The following is a 23,795-nucleotide window of genomic DNA, read 5'->3' as shown; positions in this document are numbered from 1 at the left end:
GTTAGGGCAGGAAATACATCTTGGTGGAACCAGTCTGAGCATCAGTGAGTGCTGAGTGCATCTCTGCCAAGGTTCTGATATCAGCCCCATTGCTGGAGTCATGTGCTTTGGCCTAAGAGGCTGCCTGTGATGAAGGGCAAGTGAAGAAAGTGGACTTTTACAAAATCTCTGGAATATTTAATGCACAGGAGCCTTTTCAGGTTTGCAGGACGAGCCAAGCATTGCCCAAGCTGAGTGTGCAATTGATGGATTTCCTTACAGTAGCAGAGAGGCAGAGCTCCTGGGCCCTGTGCTGTTCCCAGCACCTGAGCACAAAGGATGTGGGTGAAATGTGCTGGAGCACTACCTCCAAAGAGCTCTGGATAAGGATGGATAATCATGGGTAGGGAAAATGAAATGTATTATTTTGCTGCTGAAAGGATTTGTTTTCTACATCTCTGAAACAGTTTCCTGCACTTTCCTTGCCCCTCAGGAGGGGCAATTTGTAGAAGCATAAGTTGGCATGTCCCACATGGAAATTTCAGGCAGGTGTTACTCAAAATAGAGAGGAAATTTAGAGTGTACATTTCTTGAATGCCATGAGGAGGGAGTTTGATGGCCTGAGCAGCCCTTGAGAGCTTGGCAGTTCTTGTGCCTGTGTTTTTTGCCTGCAGCTTGTGCAGTGTGTGACCTGCTTAGCAGCTTGCCCAGGTGGCTGTGACAGATGTCCCTGCTGAAGGCTGAGATGGAGCTGGTCACTGCTCCCTGCCCTTTCCACCTTTCCCCCTGGCTGCCAGGTCAGGCCCTTCTCCCCTTTGGCCAGTTTGTCACACAGGTGGGTGTGGGGTGGTAGCAAACTCCTCCTGGTGTCAGTGTGAGAGAAATTGGGGCGAGTGCCTGAAAGAAACTTCTTTTGGGAGAAACAAACGATTGTCTGGTTTTCTTTGTAACCAAAGGTGAGTGATGAAGGCCCCACAACATGTAGAAGCTTTTCAGGGGAACCAAAAGAGACACACGGTAGAAATCCCTGTTGCTCTTTGAGGTGGGAGAGCTGGTGCTTTTTACCCTCTGTAGCAACATGAGTAAGTGAAGCAGCCTCCAGAGAAGATGAATTCAAATCACTTCAGTTAAGCATCCACCACCTTGGCAGTAAGGATGAGAGGACAACTGCCCCAGGGATCCTCCTGCCCCCTCTGTTTTTTGTCTTTTTTCCTGAAACAAACAAGTTAAATCAACTGTATTGGTATTTTATCTTATAAATGCCCACACTTTTTATTGTTTTCACTGTCTCCTGCAACAAAATATGCCTAGTCCTAGCAATGGGGAGTGTTTTCCCAGTCATTTGTCCTTCCTTTACCTGCCTGTTTCTTTCTTAGAAATGCTGGGCAGATAATAAAGCAAAGGGAATTGCAACAAGCCAAAACAGAAGCAATCCTTGTGTTTCTCTTAGCCTGAGAACATTGAAAGGCTCTGTGGCTTTGCTTTTGGGGCTGGGGCTTAATCCTAGAATTGGTGGAAGGAAAGACCAAAGGTTGAGTAGAGGTTTGCAGTGGCAGCCTGGGATCTCTCCTGAGCCATGTCCAAGATGTTCTGCTCCTCTTTTTCTCTGGGCCCTCAAGTTGAATGGGCAGCAGTTTTCTCTGCAGAGCAGGAAGGGCTGGCTGTGCCTTACCAGCTGGCACTGGTGAGGATGTGCATCTCTTTATGCCTGTGAGTGCTAGAAAACTGTCTTGAGGGCAGCTCCTGCATGCAGGATGCTCCTGATGTCCTGACCTGAGGGTGTTGGGCTGGCCAGGCTGCCCTAAGCACTGAGCAAACAGAGAGTTCCTCAAGTTATTGCTCTCATTACAGGTTATTAACTCACTAGTGCCAGTGCTGAGCTATATTCCATTCATTTTGTGGATGGAAAGCACAGCAGTGTGGTTTTGGAGGGAGGCTGGTGTGGCCTGCCCCAGCTGCAGGGAGCTGCTGCTCCCAAACCACAGCTCCACAAAGGATCCCCGGGTTCCAGGGGTGACAAAAGTGTTTATTAACATGTAATGCTGAGAAAAGAGAAATGCCAGCATGGCTAGCTTATAGCCAAGCTACAGGGATGCCTCCAAAGTGCGTTAAGAGGGGGATGAAAGAGTCAAAAGTGCATTTAGAAAAGCTCCAAGGAAGCTGAATTTGCTGGAAAGACTTGAACTCGTTCCTCAGCAGTTTCTTGTCACAAATTTTCTGCTGAGATGGTAAATGAAAATAATGATCTAACTTTTAAATCTGTGATAGGATTAGCGATACTTTTGGCATATTTATGTAATGGGTTTCAGAGGTTTAATTCAGAGTATTGTTCCCAGTCTGGATAACTGGCTCTCATTCATGTAAACAAAGTGCAAGACAGACAAAGTAAGAAAATCTTTTTTATCCCCTAAATGGTTGTTTTGCTGGTTTAAGAGCTGTCTTTCATTTCCCATGCCTCACAGTCAGGATAGGAAGGGAGAAGCTTTCCAACTCACATGAAAATAAAAAAGAAATGCAGATCATTGTCCTGGTTTTCCACTGCATCAGCCCCTCTGGGCTCCTGCCAGGCTCTGCTGGGGAGGGTGGCACAGGTGCCATGGGGTGGTCTTGTCCTGAGCCTCCTTTTCCTCCAGGGCATCCCTGTGAGCCTGACTTGCTGCTGCTGGAGACGAGCTCAAGCTCAGGGTGCAGATGGTAAATCAAGGTTTATTGACCAAGGCTTGCTCTTGGCAGAATTTTGGGTGCTTACCTCTGCCTTATAAGAGGTTCCCCCATGCAGTAAAGCATCCATGGGCAGGGGAGCAGGGCTGTCACCATGAGTCAAACCAGGAACCCTCCATTTGGTCACTGCAATTGCTCATCTCAGCAGGGAAATGTCTGTGGCTTCTCTGGCCTGTGCTCCATGAGTCAGATCACACCAGTGGGGCCTGCATCTGTAGGGGACAAGTGGGAGCTCATGTGTCTCCTCCTGTGTTTTGGTAGGACACATTTCTGTCACATGGATGGGCCTGTGTTGGAAATTTAATGTGTTTGCAGCCATTGCAGAAATTGGGTGGCCTGGGAGAGGTTCTCTTCTGAGCATCCTCTCCATGAGTGACACTTGTTTTTCTCAAGGCCACCAATGATTGTTTTTATGAGTATTGGATAAAGAAGCTCCATGGAGAAAATGTATTTGGGAGTTTCTTGGCAACAGGGATTAATAACAGATAAATAACAGATAAAAAAATTGGTACCAGAGATTTGAATCCCATTTGAAAACCTGTTGAGTGATGAAAGTGGTGTTTGGGGTGTGAAGCAGGGCAGAGCCTCTCTTTCTCTGGGCATCCCTGCAGCATTAGGACAAGACTGGTGTTTCCTAACAGGGCACATGTGTCTTGTGACATTTCATGTGGTGCCCAGCTGCCTTGGTAATCCACAGCAAACAGGGGAGCTGCCTGTTCCTGGGAGGCTGCTCTGCCACCCTGACTTGGTGAAATATCATTTTGGAGGTGTGGGAGAGGAGTAAAGGTGGTATCTCCTGAATGCCAGAGTGAAGAATTCCCCAGGTCACCTGGCAGGTGTGCCTTGCCCTCACACCTGGGGGAGTGGTGGGTGGGAGCTGTGGCTCCCTTGGTGGCAGATGTTGGATCCCTGTTGGGAGGTGCTCCCTGAGCAGTGGTGACTCATGGCAGGAGAGGGTTTGTAGTCTGACCTCTTTGTAGAATTACTAAAGCTTGTTTTTCTATGCTCCTTAACCCTAAACTGAAGTGTAGTGAGCACTGGTTTGCTTTGATTCATATTAGGGAGGAGTGTGAACTCTGGTCCTTAGGGATGTCTGTAGATGGGGGAATTTTGTGGGGGTGGGGAGGATTTTTTCTGGGGGGAGAATTGGTATTGGGGATTTTAGCACTTTTCTCTGCTGATAATTAAAACACCAGATTTCCAGAGGAAAAAATCTCTGGTTTGCACATTGCTCCATCAACACTGCTCAGTGACTCAGCTGCATGATCCTCCCTCTTGGAGTTTGGGCTTCCAGATTACCTTGAGGAGGATGGATAAGGACTGCATGCTGGACAAGGGATTGAGCAAGATTATTAAGAAAGAAATCTAGCAATCAATAATGATGTTGCTGTAGGCTCTGCCAGCCTACCCTGACACACTCAGGATGCTTAAAAATCCTGTTGTGCCCCTGCAGTGGTGCAATAGCCTGGTGTGGTCATTCTGCTTTCCAGAGGCCCAGCCCTGGCTCTTGTGGGCAGCGTGGCTCAAAAAGCCCTTTCTGCAGAGGAAACAGCAAGGAAAGACTGGGGACTCCAGGGCTATGTGTCTGTCTTTCTCTCTGACCCCAGAGCTCTTGCTTTTGCTTTCTCAAACATAATTGCTTTCCTCTTCTGCTGTGTTCCTATTGTTCATTGGAGAAATGATGCCATTAAATCAACAGAGAATGGTGGGAAAATGCTTTGATATGAGGCCTTGGGAGGGTGTGTGTGTGTGCTTGTCCTCTCTTAAAAAAAAACAGCACAACCCAATGTGTATCTGGCAGCTTCCTTCAATTTGTGTCTTGCCTGGGAGAGAGAAATCCATCTCAAAATATATTTGGCAGTTAACCTCCTTTATTTGTACTGAAGTGGCACAAACCACGGGTGTTGTTCCAGGGCTGTTGTTCACCATCCTTGTGAGAGTTAAGCTCTGCAGGACCTTGCATTTCTCCCTCTCTGCTTTGGGAATGAGGCATGCCAGGCTTCCTTTCTCCATGGGAAGGAGGTGCTGTGGCTGTGGGCTCAGCAGGCACTGGGGGCTGTTGTGTGCCTCTGTCCTGCTGCTGCTCTGTCATGTGCACAGGGATGGAAATGTGCTTTCCTCTGCACAGGGATGAGGCAAAGGCTGCCACAGCATTTTGACTAAAACCATGCTCCAGGAGCCTTGGCAAAGAGCTGAGGTGAGGTGCAGGGAGCACATGGCCCCATTGATGGAGCAAAGGCTGCACTAAGGCAGGGCAGAGCAGGGCTGTGCTGAGCTGTGGGATGCCTTCTTGCACAAGGTTCCAGCAGTGGAGCCCTGTGTGTTTGTGGCATTTGGTTGAGTGGTTTTTGTATTTCTTTTTCTTGAAGGCAGCTGTTCCATCTGATCAGCCACTTCTTGGTAGCCCCTTCCTGGGCACAGCTGTGCATGGCATTGGCCAGCAAACAGCAGATGAGCTTTGAGTGCAGGTCAGATGGTCACCAACCCCTCCAGTGAAGTCATCCCTATAGAGTGATGGAGAGGAGAGCAGCCCTTCACAAGGCAGAGAAAACCCAAACCAGCCAACCACTAATCTTAGCTGGAAACTGAAGGAGTAAGGGGGAAAAGCAGCAGAAAAGATCGTGGGGACAGAAGGGAATCAATGGAGGCAGCTTCACAGGAAAAGGTGTCTCTGTCTAGGATTCAGCTCTGGGGCTTGGCAGCAGATGTGAGTTCTGCTTTGTAAAAATTGTTGGGATTGTTTTTCTCCCCACTGGGAAAGTGTAAATACCCCCAGGCCCTGCTCTGGGGGTATTTACCTTAAAAACAGTGTTGTCTTTAATGTCCTACCCTGCCTGACTTGGTCCAACTTTTTTTAGTTGACATCTTAATTTGGATGGATCATTCCTTACCCTCTTGACTACTGCTCTGATGCTTCTTTAGTTGCTTCCTTTCTGTTTTCCTGGCTGGGTTCTGTCCCAGCAGGAGTTACTGTGTTGTACAACTTGTGTGTGACCTGGTGCCCTGCACAGTGAGGATGTGGCACTTCTCTGATTCCGCCCAGCTCCCAGCATGGTTTTCCATGGCACTCTGTGCTGTGTTCCCATCTGCTGAGGCTGTGAGCATCACTGAGCACAGACCTGCAGTTTGTAGCCTAGCACAGCTTTGGGGACCTTGTGAGTTTGATGGGCAGTGAGCTAACAGGGCCTGCTCCAAAGGAAGGGGTGCCAGCTTCTCTGGGATGTCATCCAGCAAATTTCCTTGGCAGTGGGGGACCTCCAGCGACTCACCAGTTGCTCTGTCATGGAAAGGCTGAGACCCTTTGCAGAGAAGCACAGCACTGTGTTGCTGTGAAGTGCCAAACATACACCCTCCATTGCACACCAGATGATCTTTAAGGTCCTTTCCCACCCAAACTTCTATGATATAATAGATCAATATGGCACTAAATGCAGGTGTGCTCGGTAAAATCTCTGTGTGACATGGTAATTTTCATGTTTTGCTTCTCCCTTCCTTCTTTTTTTTTTCTTAATTTTTCTTGGATGCTGTTTCCCACCTTCCCGTGGAGGGAAGAGGAGTCTGTTGTTTGCTCAGCTCACTGAAAAAAGCTTTGTGTGCATTTTCTGCTGCCGTTTTGTTAAAGTTCAGAGTTCCTGGGTTAGAGCTGCCCCTTCTCAATGCGAGTCTTGTTCAAACTCCCAGAGCAGCCCACGCAGAGCTGCTTGGGTTCATCTGTGCAGTTCACAGCCCACAGCCAGCCAAACACATTGTTTGCCTCTGTCCTTCCATGAATCATGCTTTGCAACAAAGACCAGCCTAGTGCTCCCAAGGAGAGTGTGAATCCAAGCAGTGCTGGATTTTAGGTGCATTAATAGAACACTCTGGGTGGGGTTTTTTTCTTTCTTTCTTCCCTGTGACCTCTCATTGTGTCTAAAAATCAGACGGCTTTGTGACAGTGGTCATAGCTGTCTGACACTTGTCTGGCTTATTAGGGAGACTCTGAGAGAAGTTCTCCAGTTTTACAGTTTTCTTATTTTGAGGGATTTTAGCTTGTCTCAGGATTATGAATTTCGCCTTTTGTTTTGTTTAATCTAGCAGTGATTCTCCAATGAGAAAGTTCATTGTCTGCCAGAAGCTTAGAGGGGTTTTTGTGGGTTTTCCTTTGAAAAACACAGCACTTCTCATTTTGCTGTGGGGAGATTTCTTTTCTTCTATGATTATTTGTATATTCATAATTATTTTTCTGTGGGTGAAAGAAACATTTTCAACTGGACAACAGTGGGCTGGGCTTTTTATTATCTTCCCATGAAAAGCAAGAAGATGGAAGGCTAGCCAGTCATTACAGGTGCAAGTGCAAGAGAAGAAAATAATTTTTTCTGGTGGTCTAAACCAAGGTGGCAAACCTGGTCACACTGAGTGCCTTGGTCTGCACTCACCTGGTTTATTCTGCTCATCGCCCTGGGTGAATGCTGGTGGGGTTTCAGTAGGATGGGGCTGCCTTCCAGAGGAGCAGCTCTCTGGGATTCAGCAGGGATGTTGCTGCTTCTCAGTGTATTTGGATGAACCATCTGCCAGCTGTCCTTCCCTGCCCTGCATTGCCAAAGCCAGCAGACCTGGAGCGGGGCAGAGGAGCCAAAGCATTGCTGCTCCCTTTTCTTCCCTGCTCCCCTGCACGGCCCTGCAGCCAGCAGGGCGAGGAGGGCTGGTTTGTCTGAGGGAGGATCTGCTCTGCTGGTCTGGAAGGTGGCCCAGTGTAGGGGTCATCCAGCTGTTACAGCTGTCACCATCCACACATCTGCCTTTCCTCACAGCTGGGGAGAATGGCCTTCTCTAGCTGTAACCGTGGGTGACTTTTCCCTCTTGCAAGGCCCAACTGTTACTGTAAAACTCCAAATTAGCCAGGGAGGCCTGGGCTGGGTGCTCCTCTGACAGCACTTGCTATTCAGCAGGCTGAATGCTGCCTCTGTGCCTGCCTGTCCTCTCTGCACGCTCCTCAGCTGCCCTATTCATCTTGTGCAGCCAAGGAAGAAAGAGAGCAGGGCTGGAAAGGAACTGCTGTCTGCCAAAGCAGCCCCTGGGGAATCCCAGTGCTGCCAGCCAGGGCTGGGCAGTGGGAAGTGGGAAAGGCTGAAAGGCTGCCATGGGATGCAGTGCAAGGTGGAGGCAGGCTGGGGAGGCTGGGTGTGGGCAGGTACCTCAGGAACCCCTCAGGAGCTCTTCTGCTCCTGGGGCTGGCTTTTTCATGGCTCACAATGCTGTTACCAGTTCTACTGCCTCTGGAGTTTCTGGGATTTTTGGAGCAGGAGTTTTGGCACAGCACAGACTGCAGGTATTTGCTTGGTGCCTGAATGGAGTTGTTTGTGAGCAGCTTAGCCCAGCTCCTTCTAGGAGGGAGGGTGAATCCAGAAGTACCAAACCCAGACTCTGCTTTGGGCAGGAGGGTGGAATATCTCTCAGCATTTTGGGATCCATGGATGGGGGGTTGGAAACACAATCCCCAGGCTGGGATGTGGGAAAGCTAGTTTATATTCCTGATCTGCTGAAGAATATGCCCATACCCTTGGACCAATCACTTAATCTCCCAATGCCTTAGTTTCCTGTTAGCAAATGATACTCCTTATCTTTCACCTCTCATCTCAGCAGAGGAAAGAGTTTGTCCTTTAGTATATATCTCGTTACAGTTCTTTGTCTGGTGGCTGGGGCCCCTCTACCTTGATAAAATAAGTAATTGGATTTAGATTAAAAGGTCTAATACAATCCAGTGGTTACTGAAACACTTGAATGAAAGTTCATTCAGAGCCTGTCTTCCCATTTCCTCATAAGGCCAAGACATGAAGTAATTAGATGTAGACATAGGTTGTTATTGTAGCACCATGACAGAGATCAGTGGTTATTAGTAGGAATGGCTTTTATAATCTAGTTTAATGGTCATTTACCTTTCAGTGACCTTGGTGTCAGGCAAAATTGGCAGCTCTTTTGCAAGGAATGTGCTTCCTCAATGAGGGCTTTGCAAGCTGTTTCATTTTTTGGCTCTGGGCTCTCATGAGCTAGGATAGACACTGCTGCAATGCAAGAGACTTTCAGTCTGCAAAGAAAGGCACAGGCTCCTGCCAAAAGAAGCCCTTTTCAGTGCTGTCCTGCTGCCACTGAATTGCTGTTGGAACAGATCAGTGTTCAAAGCATCTCTTTGCTTATTGCTGAGACCAGAGTTGCAGCCTTCAAACTGAGAGAGCCTGTGCTGCTCAGGGGCAGCCCAGGAGCTGCTGTAAAATGGGTTCCATTGTCTTGGAGTGAAAGAAGGGAGAACATATCTCATCATCCAGTTAAGTGCATGCAAAAAGGAAGAGCTGGTAATTCTGCCTGTAACCCCCACCCTGAAAGTCCTTATACATCAGTAGAGATGTGATATTTCTATGTATTTCAAAGTACCATCCTTTCAGTGATGATCATCCACTCACTGCAGATGCAAATCACTCAAGTTTCCCATTGACTGTGATGCTTCTGTGCTTCTCTCCATCATGTGTTGAGAAATTGCTGTGGGTTTTATCCGGTTGCTGATGTCTTTTTGCCATGGAGAAGAACACGGCATGAGCTGTGCTGTCATTTCTGATGGCACCCCAGGTCTGTGGCCATGCTTTTAGGGAACTGGAGCAGGTCATATCCTGGTGCTTGAGGGGACTGGATTCAGTGCAGGTACTCACAGTGACCTTGGCCAAGCCTCTTCATTTTTCTGACAACCTAAACCTTAGAGGTAATCCCTGTTTTCTGTGAAGGGGGCTGAATTTTTGTAAGATCTGTGAAGCTCTTTGTTTGAGGTGGTGCCAGAAATATTGCTGAAGTCACAAAGAAGTGCTATGAGAGTTGAGAAGAGCAATACAGCAATGGAAAAAGTTACAGAAAAGCATCTGAGAATTCCTCTGCCTTATGACTTAGGCTTCTGTCTACTTCTGATCTCTCATCCTGCTGCTCACAGCCATAACATTTTGGAAATATGTTCCTTGGATCTGTAACTATTGCCCTGCAGAGCAGGAATCATCTCTTTATGTGCTCTCATTTCTAAACTGCTAAGATAAGGAGAGCAAAACCATGCAGCTCGGAGGGAGAACCATTTGTTTCAGGCTCTTTGAAAAGCCACCAGCCTGGTTTTGCCATGAGTGTGGTTCATCCATACATCACCAGCACAGCATGATTGGTCTTCAGCTGAGATCAAGCAGTCTGGAGAGAGATCAATCTCAGGATTCTGACTTCCAGCACTCAGAATCCTGAGATGCTTTAATGTACAAGGGTTCTCAATTGTTTCTACTGCTGGGACCTGCTGTGATAGGGGCTTGCACAGAGGATCTTACAGACCCTCTTAGTATTAATTCATTTTACTTCTCACACACATCAGTCTCTGATAAGTATTAGCTTGTTCTCCCTCTGGTAGGAGAGAAGGAATGGTCAGTGGAAGGTTTTGGGGTTTTTTGCAGGTATCAGGTTTGGATTGGGAATGTCCAGCTGAGGTGAGGGAGATACTTGCATAGAAGCAGATGACAGAATTAACCTCTCTCAAGTCCCTTAAGTCTGAATCCACTGAGGTCTGACAGAGTCTTTCCACTGACCTCTGTGGCCCCAGGATCACATCCTAAATGAGCTGCTTTGAGTCACTGGAAGCCTGAGTTCAGCTTTGGTGGGCTGGAAAATGTAACCTACTGTATGGGCTCTGCTATTCATCAGGGCTCAGCCCTGTGTGTGTGCTAGCTGTGGATGCCTGGGAGAAGAATAAACTCATTTTCTGCAGTCTGGGGGTGGAGGAGGGAATGGGAATTGTACCCTCTTCCCTGCAAACCCACTGTTGTGACATCCACATGGGCAGCTGCTTCTGAAGCTTCAGATTAAGGTTAGGTGTCCTTGGTGCTGTGGTTTCTGGTATCATCCCTGCCACATCAATGTGCTGTGCAGCTGGCCTGACCAGCAGGACCTGACCTCAGTCTGAATTTTCTGAAGGGGGCCACTGAAGCAGATGAGTTTAGCAAGGCTGTGATTTACCATGGGCAGTTTCCTCAAACTTGGAAGAAGCAGGGTCCCTGAAGCTTTAGAGAAGCCAGTTGTGAGTAGGTTTGACACCATTCATTGCTTGTTGGCATCCAGCAGTGTTAGCAGCAAATGCTACCTGTTTCCTCACAGCTTATGGGGAAAAATAAAAGCTTCTGTTTCTTGAGGTGATTCTTGTTTTCTCTGGGCAAAACAGAAGCTAGCAAAGTTAACCTTTAAGTTAGCACAGCATGATGCAGGTGTTTTCCATTCCCTCGTGGCCCAAATCAGACCAGAAGAGAATTAATTTGGTGTAGAGGGTATAGAGTGAAGTGTGAATAACTACAAGTTGGTTGGTTGCTCTGGAGCTGTTATTGACTGGTCTGGAGTCATTAGGCTGTCTTACAGTCAGTCTGGTGAAGATTAATTCAGTTTGAGAGAAGTAGCAAGTTGTTTCAATTAATGGCCAGCAACATAAACCTTTACAGTGTAATTTATTTATCAATCTTCTAACATGCATTTACCCCAGGAAGGTTGCCTGGTGGCTAAAGATGGATGAGTAGGAAGGTGATGGCTTTCTCCTGCCTTTAAAAAAGTGACCTTGAATGTGGTAGCTCTTTAGCTAGAACTGCTCAGATGCTTTGTGTTATGAATCCAAAGTGTTAATTAACACTTTCCTAGGGAGTGAGCTGTCACTCACAGGGGCTCCATGGGATCAGCAGTGTGGGGATGCTGTGAGTAGAGGGAAGGGAGCATTTCCCCGCTCCAGCTATCCCACAGCTCCCTGTGGAGTGCTCAGGGGTCATTGCAGGGTGGTGGTGGCCAAGCCAAGCTTCACTGCCCATCCCTGCAGCTCCTCAGCACCGGGCAGCCATGGAGAGGGGCAGCAGGGGCGCCTCCAGAGGGGAGGAGCAGTCCCAGCCGGGTTTGGGATGTTTTTCCCACACGCTGTCCCTCCCTCCACATAATAATGCTCTGTTATTTCCTCCTCCTGCCCCTGCTGCTAATTAGCCCACGATGAACTCTGGTGTGAACAAAAGCAAGCAATTAAGAGTCTGTTGCTGCAGCGTGAGCCCTGTCAGAGCAGTGATTTGTTGGTGGCAGGGCTGTGCAGCACCTCCTCAGGAGGAAAACAAACCCATTAGGCTGGCTCAGCTGGGCAGTGCCTGTCCCAGCTCCTTGCTCTGGGTGTGCAGGGGTGCCTTGGGTGCGGCAGGGTCCCTGAGGCCCTGAGAGATGCTGCTGAGTCTTGTGTCTTCAGCTTCACGTGATACAGTGGGTCTGTGGTCACTGCCCAAGCAAGGTGGCTTGGGAAGTTACTGCAATGTGATTTATGGATGTGAGGAGGTGGGGATTTTCTTTTTGTTTCTTTTTGGAGCACACACATAGACATTTTCCAGTTAATGCAGACAGAGAAATAATGGTGGAATGAAACATAAAATTGTTGAGTGGTTTGTGCTGGAGGGGACCTTAGAGATCATCTAGTTCCAGCTTCCTTGCCATGGGAAAGGACACCTCCTGCTACACCAGACTGCCAGGGCCCCATCTCCCCCACATAAGGAGGAGGCTTAGAAAGAAGCAAAAATCAGGATTTTTGGTAGGTCCCAGGCCAACTGAGGTTTGAATGATATTTGCCAGGACTCAAGGTGCATGGATCAAGACCTTGCAAGTTGCCTTCGTGTAATCTCAGCCCCAATGCTCAAAATCTCTTCAGGTTGTCTTTACTTGAGCAAGAAGTTCTAATGGAAGGAGAACAGGTATTTACATGGGATTTCACTGATATGTGAACAGACTAAGGGAAGGTGGAGATTTTTTGGTTTAAGACTCACTTTCTTTCCAAAGCTAGAGGCAGAGTTCAAGCTGGAAAATTAAATATGAACTATTCCTGGGCAGAAAAAGCAAAGGATTTTGGAAATCATAGAATTAACATATGTCCTCTTTTGACACACCAGCCAGCTGCTTTGCCAACAGTTGTCTCTGTTTCTGTTGTAGCTCTCGAGCAGCTGCTCACAGAACTTGAAGATTTTCTGAGGATACTGGACAAGGAGAACTTGAGCAGCACTGCTGTGGTGAAGAAGAGCTTCCTCTCTGACCTTCTGAAAGTCTACACCAAGTCCAGTGGTACAGATGAGGAAAACCAAGGATGGGGTGCTGGGCTGTCATGGGAATTGCTCTGGAGGCCTGAAGCAACATTTTCCTGGCCGCTGGTGGGAAGGGGAGACATGAAAATTAGAAGGAGAAAATGAAACTGAGTTTATTTTTGCAGTGACCTCTAATTGTTTATGTAAAATTACTATAGTTATGTGTCCAGCTTTACAAGCAAAGGATTCTCAAGATTCCTGATCCTTTCTGTTTTCTTTATTAAACCTTAAGTTTATTTAATCCACTTTGTAAGATACACAGGATGTACTGTTTGGCCAAGTTAATGTTTAAGTAGAAATTTTAACTTAACGGAATTTCCTGACCATAAAGCACTTAATTTTTCTGCTTTTTATTATTGCTTGGGGTTTTTCCTGCACGTTGCCTCAACCAAATGTGCTCAGCAGAGACACTTTTTACATCTGCCTTTGTGGAAAAACTTAGCAGTATGAAAGCAGCATGTGGGTAAAGAGTTCACTTTTCCCTTTGTTTTGCAGGTGGCGATGAGGAGTATATTTATATGAACAAAGTGACAGTCCATAAACAGCAGGGTGACCAAGAGAAACAAGACCAAGGTAGGGAGCTGAAGATTGATGGTTTCATCGTGTCTCGGGGGATGATGAAGGCACACAAGGTTACAGCCTTGCCCTGGCAGCTCTGAGGGCCGAAGCAGCTGCTGGTTGTGGAAGGGCCATTTTCATAACATTCCCTTGGAAATAGTGGTCCTTGCCAACACTGTGAGGTTATTCCTGGAAGTAGCACTTTGGAGGTCTTTATTTTGGGACAAAAATGTTGCCTTCTAAGGCTTGAAGCTCCAGTGCCTGAAATATTCAAGGAAGCCTTCGTGCTTTCTTTGGCCACAAAACAAGTCACTTTTTGCATCTTTGAGACCTTGAAAGTGTATTTCTGGTTTGCTGTGCTGCTCTGCCCTGGCCCAGAGGGTCTGTGCAGTCACAGCCTTGTGAGGTGAGTTTGGGCTCAGCCCCCACCATCTGCAGGGACAGAGCTCCTTCATCTCCCAGGGATGTGGGAGCTCTGCAGAGGTAAAGGCTGAGAAATCAAACCTTGGTGAAATACTCGTTCCCAATTTCGTTTTCCCAGGTTTTGGATTTGTAACACGGCAAAGAACGTAATTGTCTGAAAATGTCCTTCCTCTTTGAAGTTCACCATGAAAGAGGTTGCTGGTAATTGCATGGAGAGAGAGAATTAGTGACACACATTTTTAAATGCACACCTACACAGAGGCTGATCCTACCCCAGAGTTTCCAGTGCAGAGGGATGAGACAAGGACTCATCAGTGCAGCCTGCTGCTGATGTGCTGGTCCTGCAATAGCTGGGATCGTCTCACTTCCACAGCTGTTTGTTTTGGTTTTGTTTCTTTGTGGTGTTTTGGGTTTTTTTTTTTTTGTTGTTTATTTGGTTTGATTTGTTCTTTAAACTACCTGCAGCCAAACTTGGGCTAACTTCAAATGCCTCTGAAGACAGGATGTGCTCCCAGCTGACACGTGCAGCCCCAGTGTGAGCTCCAGACAGGGTGATGCTGTAATGCTCTAAATTGGGATCACACAGCCTCCCAGCAGCTGAGCAGCCACAGAAGCATCTCTTTATATAAGTTCTCATTTGGGTGGATAAAGCAAAGCTTGCACTGATCCACCATGCTCAAACACAGGGAAAATTTCAGGCTGTTTATTTTTAGAGGTGGTTCTTTTGTTTCAGACTTTTCCCTGTCAAGGCCATGACTCTGCCCACTCAGTCACTCCCTGTGGGACCTGGCACCTCTCTCTTTCTGTTTTCAACAACTTCCCTATTCCAAGTAAAACTGCTGAGTTATTTGGGAATGCTAAAGTCAGTGAGACACAGGTGTGGGGTCTTAGCCACAGCTGCAGCTGGGTGCAGAGCCCTGGTCCTGCCTCTGTGACTGGATGGAGAGGTGCCTGCAGGTTCAGCTTGAGTGGATGGAGGGGGCCCAAGTGCCCACTGGTCTAATATTGATCTTCCAGTGATGACACAACTCCCTCTGTCCCTTTTATCCACTGCAATTCCATGCCTGTAATGGGACTGGGGACACACTTCTGTGCCTGAGCTGACAGGAACCTCTCATGCTCTGCAGAGCTTCAGCAGCACAGGGTGAAATGCTTTCCAAAGTCCATCACCTCCAAAAGTCACCCTTCCAAATTTTAAAATATGCAATTTCTGCACAAAAATGTATTTCCCTGCTCCTCTTTTCTACTTGCAATCCAGTGGTAAGGATTTAAGCAGAACAGGCACAGCTTTTGAGATGCCTTCCTGGGGCCCAGTAATTGAATTCCCTGCACTGGATGATGAAGGCACCATCATTTATGGATCCCATTTACTCTAGAAATGCAGCAAGTCTCTACCCAAGTGCACAGGGCTCTTCAGTGAGCCAAATGCCACCTCCTCCTCAAAGTCAGCACAAAGAGGCAGGAGTTTGGGAGGTGGGACTGGTGTGAAGGGCTCCTCGTGTGGCCACAGTGATCCTCTTGTCCCAAATGCCAGGTGACATTCACTTTTACAAGGAACAGAGAGTACAGATAAGTAACAGCTAGTATAGATGTGAATTTCAGCAGGATTTTGGATGGTTTTTCGTTTTCCTTCCTTCTTCTAAGTCCTCTTCAAGCTGCAGCTTTTAGAGAGGCATCTTTATCAGAGGACACCTGCAAAATGTTAATGCTTGTCTAGAGAAAAATATTCCTGCCCTCCCACCCCAGTAAGGGAACAGTCTGTGATTTGTGATGCTGGCCTGTGTGGCTGGAGAAGGAGGGGGTGCATCCATCACTGCACTATCTCAGAGGTCATGGGATTTGGGCACTCATTGAGGCCACCCAGGGGTTCTGTGGTAGGAGAAGGGGACTGAACACAAGTTTTCTGAGCCTTCAATGTACCCTCCAGATACTGAATCCCTCTGCATCCAGCTGCTCAGAAAAAGTGACTTTCCAGAGGCAGACAGGGATCACCTGGAGCAGTTCTGCTGCCACATGCCACATCTTTGGCCTGGGCTGCTTCAAGAGCAGCCCTCCCTTGAGCAGTGATCACATAAGCCACTGTGCATTTAGCTGAGCAGCCACCTTTGCAGTTTGCCCTGGAGCAGGGTGGTGCTGGACCCATTTTTTGGGAAAGGTGGCAGAGGAGCAGACAGTCACTGACCTGTCTGCTTGCAGGGATCAGAGCTGGCATGGACTAAACTGCCCTGGGCCTCCAGGCACTGTGTGGTGCCTGCCCATGCTGCTTCTCCAGACCCTCCAAAGTGTCAGCAGTGGGTCTGGCCTTCATAGTTTTCCCTCCAGAAGGAAAAAGATGCCCTAAAACCAGAGGTCAGCTGGGTCTCCCAGTGCCACGTTCCTGGCTGTGGCCTGAAATGCCACGGTGGCCCTGCAGCCCTGCCTGTCATTGTCACTGTGCTCCCCACTGGAGTAGCATCCTGCTGCTCAGCACAGCCCAGGGCAGCAAGTGCTCTGCTGGGAGAGGCCACATGCCATCGGTGTCGTTGTTTCTGCCTTGCAGTGCTGGATCAGAAGAACTCCCTGACCAATGGAGACTCAGGACTGCATTTGTCACCTCCTCAGAAGAGCCTGCCAGACCTCCCCCCTCCAAAGGTAAATACCTCACAGCCTTTGCTTTTCCCTGCCTCAGCCTGGGGCTCTGATTCCCTTGAGGCTTTGCTGTGCAGCACAGCTGGGTGGAAACACCTCTGCCTGTGTATGATGGTGAGGCAAAGAGTCCTGGTGAGCTTTATTTTAAAAATAACAACAAAGCATTGAACTAGGCATTTCCAGCTGCATGTTTCATGTTTACAAAGACTGTGGGCCAGTGTGTGGTTGGTGCAGCCCCTGGGCTGGCTGGACACCCAGGAACCCCTGTGGTACCCAAATCTTGTGCTCAGGTGGAGCAGGCAGCTGTGGGAGCTCCCCATGAGTGCAAATTGGGCTGTGCTCCCTGCCAGGGAGACCCACATAACCCATTGCATGGGCTCAAGGAAGGAGAAGAGAGGTTTTCAAAGAAGCAGAGGTGGTGATGACTCTCAGCTTCTGCTTTGGAAATCTCTCCTGGGTTGTCAATCAGCTGTGCCTTAGAAAAGCCAGGCACCCCTCAGCTGCAGGGTAGGGCAGTACCAGCACCTCCCTTGCTGCCAGAGCCTTCCTCAGCTTGGCCATTGCCACAGGTTTGCTCCCAGCTGGAGCACCTGGTGCTGCCTGCACTGGGTGCTGGGGCTGCTGTGGATGTGCAGCCCACAGGTCTGTCAGGAGGAGCTGCTGGCTCTGGGGTTTCTCTGTAGGGCAGCTCTAACTCAGTTAAACCCCATTGTCTCTGTGCCAGGAGCCAGCCCAGCTGTCCCAGACACTGGTCATGCTCGAGCCCCTGATGCTGCTGTTCAGTAGTTGGTGCAATGTGGGAATTGCTGTTAGCTGGGATGTCAGGGTGTGAAAGGGAAGGAGGGCAGGGAGCAGGCATGGAGAGGAGGAGGAGGAGGCGTGAGGAGGATGGGGTGGTGCATCCATCAGCCACGAAGAAGGATCCGCTCTTTGCCCAGGAAGGAGGATGCAGGGTGAGGCCCCAGGACTTTTGCCCAGGGATCTGTGTGGCTCAGCTGGAGGAGCTGGGGCTAGGATGGGATGCAGCTGACAAACCCTAGGATGCCTGCTGGGAGCTGCTCCAGCCCCAGAGGGCTCTGCCCTTGCAGAGGGCTGGAGCTGGAGTGCCTGGGAGCAGTGGCCAGGGCAGGAACCTCTGTTTAGCTCTTGTATTTCATGGTGGGCAGGAGGTGGAATGAAGGCACCAGTTGGGAAGCAGCAGCAAGGTGTCCCCAAGGCATTTCTCTTGAGCTTGGTGCAGCCCAGCTTTCTGACTGGGCAATCAGGAAGTTAAGTGAGGGAATTAAAAAATTCCCTCAAAAAATGAGGGAATTAAAAAAAAAATAGTCTCAGATTTCAGCTGAGAAGGGCACCTGTCCTCTCCCAGACCTGTGCTACGAATTTCCTTCTAGCAGCTGCTTGGCACTGGAGTTAACCTCCCTTGGATGCAGCAGTCAGGAGCCTCCTCATGTGAGCATCTGAGTGTCAGTGAGCTTTGGCAGCAAAGATATCTGAGTGTTCTTCAGGGAACAGGGCTGGGGAGAGCTTTAATGAGTGGAAATTGCTGTTAGGGGGAAATGGATCTTCCCTGTCTGCATTTGCAGCTCCCAGGGCAGGCAGGAGCCACAGCCAGCTGGGCAGTGCAGGGTGGAACACAACTCCTTGCACAGAAACTGAGAGGTTAGGAGAGGAATTCAGATTAGATCTGGTTTTGCTCTGCAGATTTTTCTGTGGTTTGGTGGCACTCAGGCATCCTGTGGTGTTGCTCTACACTTGCCTCTTGAGGCATGGAAGAAATATGGTGATAAAGCTCTGCACAGCCAATTGTCCCTGGCAGCCACTGGGCAACCCAGCAGGGGTGGCCCACCTGGATCCCACTGATTCCTTTGGATTTGCCCCAAAACAACCTTTAAACCATGAGTCCTGCAGGCCTTGGTGACCTCTCCTGTGCTGCAGCTCTGCCTGTTCCTGCCATCCACAGGGAAGGTCCTGTGGTGGGGATGCAAACACCCAGGGTGGTGATATTTGCATGCTCATCGTGCCATAATGCAACAGGCAAATGTTCTGCAAGGGCCAGCGTGGGTAAATAACACAATTTATAACCTTTGACTGAAGTTAGAGAGTAAACCACACCCCTGGGGAAAGAGGAGACAAAACAAATACCTTCTGGTTAACCAAGGTGCACCCTGTAGGAAACCTCATTGTCTGTAGGAAACCAAACAGAGCAGCCCCTTCCCTGACAGTTGTGGGATGGTGTTAAAAAAACCCACAGCATTTCTTTGTGTAGGCAATTTCTTTATGGTCACAGCCCAAAGTGAGCTGGCTACACACAGGAGGCCACCACAGATGGCAATTACAGACACATTTCCTAGCCAGGGAAGGGATTAGGTAAAGCCCTGGAGTGACTGGGTTTGTTTTTGTTTCTTTAATGCAACACATTAGGACAAGAAGTTCCTAAACCTTTTAAGTGTTTGGAGGGCAAGTGTTTTCCAGCAGTGTTCTACGTGCCTCTGGAAGGAAAGTCCAGGCTGCTCACAGCATCTGGCAGACCCACATGAGGAATTTGAACACTGGGGAAATTTGGGAGGTTGGCAGAGCCACAGGCAGCTCGTCCAAGTGGGAGCAGACGTGTGACTTTGGTGTGGCCAGGGTTGCTCACTCCCTTTGTGGGCAGCTGTTGGCCAGAAAATCTCTTCAAAGCCTCCTTTCTGCTGCTCAGCACCAGTAGCTGCTGGTGGAAACAGCCAGGGCAGGATGGGCAGCTTTGCACCTGCATTTGATGATGTTGGCATGACCTGCAAACGGGCTGGTCCTGCAATGCTGGTGCACAGCTGGCCCCTCTTCCCCAGGGGGCAATTGTGGGCTGGCAGAATTCATGATTTGTGACCTTCAACACTGCTCTCTCTGCTGAGAGACCTTCCCCTCCTCCTGGGGGGAGTGGGGCTTCAACCCTGGGCATCCTGGCAGGGTTTGCACAGCCTCAGCCAGGGCAGCTGAAGCCTGGCAGGACAGAGCATCCTGTTGTCAGCTCACTGAGGGTGGTTACACCTCACTGGGAGCAGGGAATGCTGCTGTCAGGTCAGGGTGGGAGATGGGATGCCAGGCATTTGGGAAGAACATAAGCTCTGTGCTCTGATCTGTTCATGCTGCTGCTCTGCTCTCTCATGTCCAACATCTCTCTGAATCACCTGAAAAGTAAAAAGTTTGTTTCTTCACTTTTTTTGCCCTCATGTATTGATATTTCTAAAGGATCAAGGCATGTTTTTTCTGCCAGCCCTTGCTTGTGCTTAGGGAGGGGTTTGGCAGGCGCCACAGGGATTTTCCAGCACTTGGACTCTTTTCAAAGGCTTATTTTCCATTGGTGTTGTTTATCCATTTCCTTCACTTTTTGTTAAGAGCACAATTAAAGATTCCCAATATAGTTCCTAAGGCAGAGATTTTTTGTTGTTAGTTTCTATCAGTCAGGGACTTGGAGACACAACCAGAACTGCTCAGGTTGTGTTTCCAGTGTAAAGCCAGGGTTGCACCAATTGTCCTCACTTCTGGTTCCCTGATAAGATAACCCAGATCTTATATAACCCATGGCACAGAGGACCATCCCCAGGTACCATGGGCAGCTTAGGGGGGGGTCAGTGCAGCAGGCAGAAATCTCAGTTCAGGGTAAGGCTGATGGTTGCAATTGATCAACTATGAGTTGATCTCCCTAAGCAACATAAAATAAAATAACATTTATGATGCAATTATACAGTAATTTCAATTTATATTTGAGCTAACTCTACCACATCTAACAGATTTCATCCACTGGGATGCACTTGAGTGCTAAAAAAAGGGAGAAAGGACGTCCCATTGTTTTGGTGGATGTGTTTTTACTTTAAATCATGTTTATTTTATGTGTTTTTTCTGCAGATTCTCGAAACAAAACAACTAGCAGTGCCCAAGATTGAATCCCCAGAGGGATATTACGAAGAGGCTGAGCCCTATGACATCTCTGTAAATGGTATATCCCAGCTAACCCTTGGGAGGGGGTTTGTGTGGGAGATGGAGGACTTGAGATTTATGAAAATCAGTAAATGAAAGCACTGATGGTTCGTACAGCTTTTGGGACAAATTTGTTTTCTGCTGCTCATCACATTTGATATTACAGACCTAATGCTAGCTGGAAAGCAAAGACTACTGAATTGCTCCAATTTTGAACTTTCCTTTAGAAGTTAGTAATATGTTTGGGTCAATATATTGTCAGTGTAAAATGTTAGAAACCATTGTGGGTCCTGTTTGTTTTGGTGGTTTTCTGGCAGATAGGCTGCAGCCAAACACAGGTTTCTATTCAGGACTGAGTGGTGAAGCTGTGGTGGCTTGCATTCGTGTCCTAGTGCTCTAATTGTCCCCTTGGGGCTCAAAATCCATGGCTCTGCTGCTCTGTTAGGAGTGATAACCATTTTTATAATTGGCTCTTTATTCAGCTCTGTCTCTTGTGGCAGTTTAGCCATCTGTAAGCTTGATTAGAGAGCCAGCCACACTTGGTGTGAGGGCAGAGCCTGTGGGTTCCCTTGCACACACCCTCAGTGCCTGGGACAGCACCCCAGCCACATCCCCGAGCAGGGCCACCCTTGCCTGTCCCCTGTGGGCTCCCCACCCTCTGGGAGGAGGCTGCTGCATGCTGAGCTCCCACATTCTCACTTTTTGCACTGCGTTCCTGCATCCTTTTGTTGGACACCCATCACTGAGATTGCCTTCCTGTGATCTGATAGCAGAGCTGATCTTGTCATGGCTTTCTAATCCATTTAAACCCACATGAGACAGATCCTATCACCCCTCTGCAGGAGCAGATCTCTGCTCATCAGCCTTGGCTGCAGCAGAGTGTGTGGCATGGGCACAGCTGAGTGGCAAGAGTCAAGGCAAGCAAAGGAGTGAGGGTTAAGGGTGACAGATTTGGATCTAAAGCCTCGGCTGTTGGATCTGTTAATCTGAAATTAACACCTTATAAAATGTTTCTACCTCTGCTTTGCCAAAGCCAGTGAATGGAATCCACACCCTGTAATTCAATAAACCAGCCTCACGGTTTATTTGAAAATTTGAGTTAGTCACACCTAAGTGATCCAGTCTGCCTGGAAGCACTCACACCTTCCTGAACAATCAGTGGAAAATCAGAAACCGCCTCTCACAATATGCAGGGGGAAAAAATGAGATGAATTTTCTACAGCACAGGAAGGACATGGACCTGTTAGAGTGGATCCAGGGGAGGGCCACCAAAATTGCCAGAGAGAAGGAACAGCTCTCCTGTGAGGAAAGGCTCTGAGAGCTGTGGTTGTTCAGTCTAAAGAGAAGTCTCTGGGGGCAAGAGCTGATAAGGGAGCTGATAAGAAACATGGGGACAAACTTTAATAGGGCACATAGTGACAGCAGAACAGAGGGGGCTCAGAGCCTGCCTAAAAACTATAAAGCTTCAACCTTTTTGTTGAAATTGAGCCACCCTGCAACCAGAAATTGAAGAATTATGATGTCCAATGCACAGCAGACAGAGCCAAGCAGTAAAGTGCTGCTGGGTTGAAGAGTCATGGGAAACACATTGGATGTGTTGGATGGCACATGGGGTGGCTCTGAAGTTTGGGTGAGCTTTGAGTCATCCAGGGCAGGGGCCTTCTATGTAAATAATTCACATTCACTTCAGGCACAATCCAGTTTGACGGATAGTATAGAATGATAAAACTTTAGTGAAAAGTAGCATAACTTAAATATTGCCTGACATTCCCAACTTCATCTGGGAGAAGCTGGGTCCCCTCCAGCCCCAGTGTGAGGTACTGGGCTTTGAACAGGAAGATGGTGCCCAGCTCAGATGGGAAGGGGCTCAGGCTCATCATGGCCAGGGTGAAAGGTGCTGTTCAGTGCAGAGGAGAGGTCCCCCAGCTCTGCCCTGTGTTTGCTGAAAGGTTTTGGGTCCTGTGGCTGAGGTGAGGGCTGTGGTGCCCTGTGAGTGAAGCCCTGCTGCAGCTGGGGCAGCCCAGGGTGCTGCAGCCTCATCCCCATGCCTGCAATGTGAGATAAAGGAGATTTCTTTTTCCCCTCTGCCGCACATTGGGAAAGTGGATAAATTGTTAAGAGCCGTGGCATAAAAAGGCACATTCTGGATTAGCTGGAGTACAGCCATGGATCCATGTGCTGGGATACCCAGCTTGTGTTATCCAGGCAGCTCCAGAACTCACCCTCAGATCAGAGACTTGGCTGGCAGGAATGATCAGTGCACACCCAGCTCCCACCTCTGCTTTTCCTTGGTAACCTGCTGCTCTGAGATGCAAATACACCCACCACCCACCGAAATCTAGGTCAGTCAGATGCCCAAGGAAATGAGAGATCAGAGTGCTGCAAAAAGAGAAAAGCACAAATGATGGGAGCACTGTCCAAGTGAGGCAGCTCTGGGAGGCTCTCTGTGGCACCAGCAGGCTCTGTGTTTTCCTGAGCACTTCCACAGCTGCAGGTGGGGACAGAAAGCAGCAGAGATGGGGCAGAGGATGCCAGTGATTGCTCACCACTGAGGAGAGTGGGGCCTTTGCATCCTGTGATTGCTCAGCCACTGCAGACCCCACCACATCCCTTCTACACAAACCTCCTGGTCTGCTACCAAGTCTGCTTTCTGTGAGGAGGAAGGAAGGAAGGAAGGAAGCATGGTGAGAATCTCTGTGCTCTTTGGCAACCTCACCTTGGAGGTGGTTCCTGGGGGGATGAGCCAGAAGGGGGAGCAGGGAGAGATGTGGAGCAGCAGGTACATGGCAGGAGAGGCTGTGGGGGCTCAGGAGAAGGTGAAGTGTGCTGTGCTGTGCAGAGGGGAGTGGGCAGTGGTGCTGGTGCCCTGCTTTGCCTCAAGAGATCAGGCTGCAGCATGAGGGCAATCCTGCAGGTCCCTGTCCTGTCCTTTGTTTCAACAAGCACAAGCTCCCCATCCCATCCCATCCCATCCCATCCCATCCCATCCCATCCCATCCCATCCCATCCCTTCCCATCCCATCCCATCCCATCCCATCCCATCCCATCCCATCCCATCCCATCCCTCCCATCCCATCCCAGTAGTCAGTAGTATTTGTACCTGTCCTACACAGTGGTGCTCACTGCTAGCAGGTGATCTGGGACCTTGGTGTGACTGCTGTTGCCAAAGGGCAGTCTGGACATGCCTGGCTTTGCTCTGGCCAAAGATGCCAAAGCCTGACCCCAGGTGCCCCCCAGCCCTCTATGCCTTTCCCCACAAGCTGGGTAGGGAGGGGTGGCAGTCCAGGAAGCTGCTGCTGGTCTTCCATAGAATCATAGAACGGCCTGGGTTGGAAGGGCCTGTGAAAACCATCTCATTCCAACCCTCCTGCCATGTACAGGAGCACCTTTCACAGG

The 23,795-nt window shown here is 48.9% G+C and overlaps 1 protein-coding gene across 3 annotated transcripts in view; it reads left to right on the top strand.

Moving 5' to 3' along the window:
* Positions 1–23,795, top strand: part of AFAP1L2 (actin filament associated protein 1 like 2) — a 66,940-nt gene that overhangs the window by 27,745 nt on the left and 15,400 nt on the right. For all 3 annotated transcript variants that reach the window (XM_066554821.1, XM_066554820.1, XM_066554822.1), the window contains exons 2-5: positions 12,685–12,813; positions 13,329–13,406; positions 16,354–16,445; positions 20,328–20,418. In XM_066554821.1, the coding sequence (XP_066410918.1) occupies positions 12,685–12,813; positions 13,329–13,406; positions 16,354–16,445; positions 20,328–20,418 (390 nt within the window). The remainder of the gene's footprint in view (positions 1–12,684; positions 12,814–13,328; positions 13,407–16,353; positions 16,446–20,327; positions 20,419–23,795) is intronic.

This window comes from Molothrus aeneus, chromosome 8 (assembly GCF_037042795.1).
Source record: "Molothrus aeneus isolate 106 chromosome 8, BPBGC_Maene_1.0, whole genome shotgun sequence".
NCBI lineage: Eukaryota > Metazoa > Chordata > Aves > Passeriformes > Icteridae > Molothrus > Molothrus aeneus.
This window is presented reverse-complemented; position numbering and strand designations above follow the sequence as displayed.